The 7,182-nt window shown below is 37.3% G+C and overlaps 1 protein-coding gene across 5 annotated transcripts in view; it reads left to right on the forward strand.

The window, feature by feature from the left end:
• The window catches only part of LOC127414732 (SAP30-binding protein-like), a 145,352-nt gene that overhangs the window by 22,782 nt on the left and 115,388 nt on the right, over nucleotides 1-7,182 (forward strand). For 2 of the 5 annotated variants that reach the window (XM_051652964.1, XM_051652966.1), the window contains exon 11: nucleotides 858-1,771. The exons of 1 other annotated variant lie outside the window; for it this stretch is intronic. In XM_051652964.1, the coding sequence (XP_051508924.1) occupies nucleotides 858-1,039 (182 nt within the window). In that variant the 3' untranslated portion in view covers nucleotides 1,040-1,771. Of the gene's footprint in view, nucleotides 1-857; nucleotides 1,772-7,182 lie in introns of those variants that run through there. 2 more of the 5 variants (XM_051652967.1, XM_051652965.1) reach the window with 1 other exon arrangement.

Below are 7,182 nucleotides of genomic sequence, written 5' to 3' on the forward strand. Positions count from 1 at the left end.
ACAACAGGCTGCTTAGTCTGACTCTTCTACATCTGTTTGCAATGAACTGTGAGGTACAACACAATTTCATATCACTTACGAGCCACAGCACTATAATAAAAATGATCGGGCTACACTATTTTAAAACGCATCTCCTATCATGTACTCCAATAAAGGATGACCAAGCCAATGAGAGTAAGTTATGGGCGGGGCGACACGTGTAGCCATGCCCCATTGTGTTGCCCCGCCCCGTTCTGCAAGCTGCAGCCAGGAATACTTGTCCAGTTCAGGTGAGCCTGACGAGGCTCAGGTGACGAGAGGGAGGGGTGGGTCATTCCATTTCAATTTGTAAGACATTCCATGATCATGATATTGTTTTATAATTCAATATTTTATGATCCACCAATAACCTCTACACCAGACATTTCTTGGTTATTACTACTGCTAACTAGAGATTGACCAATTATGTTGAATCAATAATCTGTATGTAGAACCAGTTTTAATTGCTTAATGCTGTTTGACACAATTATCACTAAACTATAAAATAATCATTAGACTACCGGAATAAAAACTAGTGCTGTTGATTTAACATGTTATTTCATTGCAATAAATTCTGTTAAAAAAATGTACGCTAAAATTCATGCCCCTGGACCATAGTAATGTATATTCCAACCATCGGAGCAATTCAAGCTTGAAGTACCACCTTTAGATTTACTGTTTATTGGTACATCTGATAATAAAAAGAAAAAACAATAACCAATTAGATAGCAGAAATATTGATTAAAAAAAAAAAAAATGTAAACATGATTATTGGTCTATATCTTCTGCTGACCAACAGTAACAGTTAGAGCTTGTTAAACACATATATTAAACTTCAGCAGATGCCCAGAAGAGGAAGAGTAAGTGGGACTCCGCAGTACCGGTGACCCTGGCACAACCTGCCCTTCTCACCACCACTACCACCCTCCCTGGTGTCGTCTCTGTGACCACAACAGCTAGTGGCACCAAGACTACAGTCATCTCTGCTGTGGGAACCATTCTGAAAAAAGCTAAGCAATGACACGGCCCTGTCGGTTGATTTTTTTTATTTTTTTTATTTTGTTTATTATTTCAGCAACAAAGTTGGTTTTAATTGTCTGGAAACTATTTCTATATTCTGGATGTGACAGCACAGAGACAGTCAGACACAAACTTCGACTATTTCGACTGCATTTGTCTGATATTTGTTGAAGCTTTGATTTCTTGGTTGAAATAACTTTATCTTTGCCTAGAGGTTTTCTACTAAATTCATTTATGTAAAAGTTATCATACGACTTGAAACATGAAAATCGGGGAAAAAAATGGTTTCTCATCAAACATGCAACAATTTATCACTTATGAGTAATTTGCTTTTGTTTGTTTTTTTCCGTTTAGTAACCATTCAGTGTTTAATAGATGTCTGGTCAGTTTTGCCTATCTATATTTTCCATTTTTATGTCTTGATGAAGATTTGGGAGATGACACACACAACACCAACTAATCATCTGTCACGAGTATACAGTAGTATCTTATTACAACAGTAACAGATCAGGCTATTTGATTGTATTTATGAGGAGAAAAAAGTAGTTCTTTCAATTCCATGCAAGTTAATTTTTTTACAGAGTTTTTCCCCCCTGCATCATTCTACCTTTTTATTTCATTTTAGAAAGGCAAATAGGTCTTTTTTTTTTTTTTTAAATACTTGTACATATTAAAATGAGTCAGTGCCTTCTCTATAGCACAGTTCCATGAAAATAAATTTTTTTGTATAATTGATGATCTCTGATATTGTTTTTTTTTTTTTTTATATTTAATAATTACTAAACTTGCAGTGCTAATAGGTGAAGTATGTAATTTTTGCATCACTAGCATCAACAAACACTGAACACTTCCCCTGTCTTCCTTTGGTTGGCAAAAGAGGTATTCCCGCCCCAATCTCACGCCATTGTCTTAGCCAGTGTTTCTTTGTTGGGTTGATTAAACAAAGCAAACTTTTCATAGTGCCACAGCGTTAATACATTTCAGGCAAAAAAAAACAACCACAAATTGTTTACTTTTCTCTACATATAATTTTATTTGCATCTGAAAAAAATTACACACATCACCTTTAATATAATGAGATGAAGAAAGTGTGGATGTGATGTCAGCCAGTGTTGAAGAACACTGTTGAGGAATGTTTTTTGGGATTCTGAACTTGGAAGATGGTGTGTGCTTACCAGGTGGATCTTTGATTTATACCAACACGTAACCTTTTCCATTCTGAATTCAAGCCTTCCAGACCTTTGTTCAAGCTAAGGAGTCCAAACTGTCTCTTTGTCATATTTCAAAACCATCCACTGAAAATGTTGTGGTGATACCCTTTGACTTGGGACAGCTTACCCCTAAAGTGGACCATATTTTTTGAGAAGTCATTTCTCTGGCGGCCCTATGTTATACTGGATTCCCATAGAAACCCTGAAAATATCAGGGAATTTTAACATTTCCGGACTTAGAAAAAAATGGAAATTAACAAAATCTTAAAGTCATAGACATTTCTGTGGTGACTAGGTTTTATTGTTATACTTAGCTCTAAAATTCATCAGCTAGAAATAGTTTTTTGTGAGTGGGATTTCTATAAAATGATCTTTTAAAATCCTTATCTAGTAATAATGAACAACTTGAAAGACGTGAAAATCCATTGGTCAAGAGAACTGGTTTTAGAGACTTTTCTTATTTCAGTTGGTACATTCAAAAATAATTCTAAGATTTAAATGTCATAACAAAATTCCATCAAACTGAATTGAGTTATCTTTAATCAAATAAAATGGCAGAAATCTATGAAATATTTTAAATTTTATTTAATTTTGTTAAAAAATAATTTAATTGGATGGAATTTTATGAAATTGAAATGCGTAAACATACCAAAAAAAAATTTTTTTTTTTTTTTTTTTTTTGAGACGCTGCAATATAATTTAGCCATATTAATTTTACCTCTCATTTCTTCTTACCTAAAAGACAATGTAAAAAGTGGCATATCTTGCCAGACTCTTCCCTACTGGCCTTAAAAATACCTTTGATCAAATACAGGGCTTTGTGGATGTAACAAAGGGCACTTTAAGGTTATTTGATTTTGGATGGCTCCAGGTAAGAACGTTTGACACATCTGAGTGAGTTTGCCAGGAGAGACTGAGAGATTGGCACTGGTGTGCAGTATGTGCTGACTGTGCATCAGGCTGACTGAAGACATCCAGTACAGGAATTAACTCCACTGAATTGTTAAAATCCGATTTCATAGGTTTATGCATGCAGTGCACATAATTGCAATGTTGTTATCAAGTATTTAAACATGCATAGTGATTGATAAACACAGGGCTGATAATATTTGTTTTTAGCTTGTGTTGCCATCCTGAGAACCAGTGTTGTAGTGAATTTATTTCACTGAGAGTGGATATTTTTGTTACTACACCTAATGGTCAAAAGTATGTGGACACCCGCTTCCATTTAACTGGTTTTATTTCAGCTACACCCATTAGTATGTTTATAAAGTGAAGCATATAGCTATGCAATCTCCTTGGACAAATGTTTCTAGTAGAATTGGGCATACCAAAGACTAAGCAACTTTCAACATAGCACTTTCATAAGATCCCACAAGTAAAATGGTTCACTGAGTCTGGTATGGCAGAACTTGATTGGCCTGCACAAAGTCCATACCTGAACCCCATTAAACACCTTTGGGATGAATTGGAATGCAGACTGTGAGTCAGACCCCATTGCTCAACATCAGTACTTGACCTCACAGATGCTTTTGTGTCTGGATGAGAACAAATCCCTGTTCCAACATCTAATGCAAAGTCTTCCAGATAAGTTGAGGCTGACATGACAGCAAAGGGAGGACCAGCTCCCTAATCATTATAAAAAATATCCTTTTAATGTTCAGTGCAGAAGAAACTTGTATTATACACTAAAAAAATACATATTTAGTTTTTAAGATTTAAAATGTTCAAGTTTAGACAAAATTTCCAACAAATTGAATTGAGTAATCTTTAAATGGTGAACATATGATGAATTCAGAATAAATGATATATTTAATTAAAATTAATGATAATGAATTTTTAAACCTAAGTAAACAAAATTCACACATTTTAAGCAACACATTTTGGTAAATGGCAAAGCAACTTTTTATACTTTGCAAATGTAGGCATATTTCAATAAATCTAAATTAAATCTTTCTTTTGCAAAGATATACAGCTCTGGAAAAAATTAAAGAGACCACTGCTAAATGATCTCTTGATTCGCTGTTTATAGGTATGTGTTTGAGTAAAATGAACATTTGTATTTTATTCTATAAAGTACTGACAACATTTCTTCCAAATAAAAATATTGTCATTTAGAGCATTTGTTTGCAGAAAATGACAACTGGTCAAAATAACAAAGATGCTTTCAGACCTCGAATAATGCAAAGAAAATAAGTTCATATTCATTTTTAAACACAATACTATTGTTTTAACTTCAGAAGAGTTCAGAAATCAAGATTTGGTGGAATAACCGTGATTTTCAATCACAGCTTTCATGCGTCTTGGCGTGCTCTCTACCAGTCTTTCACATTGCTGTTGGGTGACTTTATGCCACTCCTGGCACAAAAATTCAAGCAGCTCTGCTTTGTTTAAGAGTTGTTCTGACTGAACTCTACTGTCAGGTACTGGAAGCCATGGCTGGAAAAGGAGAAAAACGATCTCAAAGTGAAGTACATTCCTACGCAAAGGTTGCAAACAGTGACAAGAATAAGAAATATGGAACGAGTAGTCCTGAGAGTAAGAAAAATAAAAGCTTTTTCTGATGGACTTGTATAACTTAATTAACAAAAGGTCTGACAGAATCGAATCCAAAGTTTCTGAGAAAGCAATTATTGTCGAAGATCTGAGGGAGAAAGTGGACTACATATACAACGAAGTAGGTGGCTTTCGTATTGAAATAGACATGCGCAGATAGAAATATGAGGAAGCATTTAATGATTACAGAAGATTGCAAATTTGGAATAGAGGTTGTCCGAAGCAGAGCATTACGGAAGGAGGTGGATTTAAGGCTTTATGGGCTGTCTGAGAACAAGACAGAGGATGTCATGACCAGCGTTATCGAGGTGTGTCGTGCCGTTGTTGTGTCGAACTCTGTTTCCCCCCCAACAGATCTGTATGGGGGGTACCAGTATCTGACGGTAACATTCTCCGCTGTCAGAATGCGTTCCCCCCTGCACAAACCTGAGCCTAACCCTTCCCTACCCTACCGTACCCTACATACTCTAACCCTAACCTGCACTACCCTACCTACCCTAAACATAACCCTAACCACATACCCTGATGTTTGGATTGACAGACTTCAATCCTTTCGACATACACTATGATATTGACATTTACACTCATTTACATTTACGAGAGAGAGAGAAACATTTTTTACTTTTAAGTGGCTCTTCAGCATGAAACCGATCTAACGGTGCAGTTTTCAGGATGCATCGCCCGGTGTCAAGTTTCAAAACATTCAAAATATATATAGGATATTAAAATGAATACGTGTCTATTTTTAATCCTGTTGTATTGGTATTTATTTATCACCCCTTATTTTTTTCAAATAAAAATCCTATATATTGTTATTAACACAGGGCAAATATACTATATCAAATCTACTTTTATTATGTATCGTATTTTAATGAGGATATAATTTATTACAGCTGACAGTTACATGAGCAAACAAGGTTTGAACATCAACCGTAACAAGATAAAACTAAAATGCATGGATTTTTAACACTTCTGTGTACAAATCTGAAGGCTGTTTATTGGATCAATTATGGTAAACGTCATATTATGCGACTCCCCAGACGACCCAACTCTATTTAAAATGCATGATTTTGTCATTTTACCTGACTCTCCATTCTGCTTATTGGGGTGTGAGGTGATCCACAAAATTAGTGCCAAGATACACTATATTGCCAAAAGTATTCGCTTACCCATCCAAATAATTGAATTCAGGTGTTCCAATCACTTCCATGGCCACAGCTGTATAAAATGAAGCACCTAGGCATGCAGACTGCTTCTACAAACATTTGTGAAAGAATGGGCCACTCTCAGGAGCTCAGTGAATTCCAGCGTGGTACTGTGATAGGATGCCACCTGTGCAACAAGTCCAGTCGTGAAATTTCCTCGCTACTAAATATTCCACAGTCAACTGTCAGTGGTATTATAACAAAGTGGAAGCGATTGGGAATGACAGCAACTCAGCCACGAAGTGGTAGGCCATGTAAAATGACAGAGCGGGGTCAGCGGATGCTGAGGCGCATAGTGCGCAGAGGTCGCCAACTTTCTGCAGAGTCAATCGCTACAGACCTCCAAAGTTAATGTGGCCTTCAGATTAGCTCAAGAACAGTGCGTAGAGAGCTTCATGGAATGGGTTTCCATGGCCGAGCAGCTGCATCTAAGCCATACATCACCAAGTGCAATGCAAAGCGTTGGATGCAGTGGTGTAAAGCACACCGCCACTGGACTCTAGAGCAGTGGAGACACGTTCTCTGGAGTGACGAATCATGCTTCTCCATCTGGCGATCTGATGGAAGAGTCTGGGTTTGGCGGTTGCCAGGAGAACGGTACTTGTCTGTCTGCATTGTGCCAACTGTGAAGTTTGGTGGAGGGGGGATTATGGTGTGAGGTTGTTTTTCAGGAGCTGGGCTTAGCCCCTTAGTTCCAGTGAAAGGAACTCTGAATGCTTCAGCATACCAAGAGATTTTGGACAATTCCATGCTCCCAACTTTGTGGGAACAGGCCCCTTCCTGTTCCAACATGACTGCGCACCAGTACACAAAGCAAGGTCCATAAAGACATGGATGAGCGAGTTTGGTGTGGAAGAACTTGACTGGCCTGCACAGAGTCCTGACCTCAACCCAATAGAGCACCTTTGGGATGAATACTGCGAAGACTGCGAGCCAGGGCTTCTTGTCCAACATCAGTGTCTGACCTCACAAATGCGCTTCTAGAAGAATGGTCAAAAATTCCCATAAACACACTCCTAAACCTTATGGAAAGCCTTCCCAGAAGAGTTGAAGCTGTTATAGCTGCAAAGGGTGGGCCGACGTCATATTAAACCCTATGGATTAAGAATGGGATGTCACAAGTTCATATGCGTCTAAAGGCAGATGAGCGAATACTTTTGGCAATATAGTGT

This window comes from Myxocyprinus asiaticus, chromosome 24 (genome assembly GCF_019703515.2).
Source record: "Myxocyprinus asiaticus isolate MX2 ecotype Aquarium Trade chromosome 24, UBuf_Myxa_2, whole genome shotgun sequence".
NCBI lineage: Eukaryota > Metazoa > Chordata > Actinopteri > Cypriniformes > Catostomidae > Myxocyprinus > Myxocyprinus asiaticus.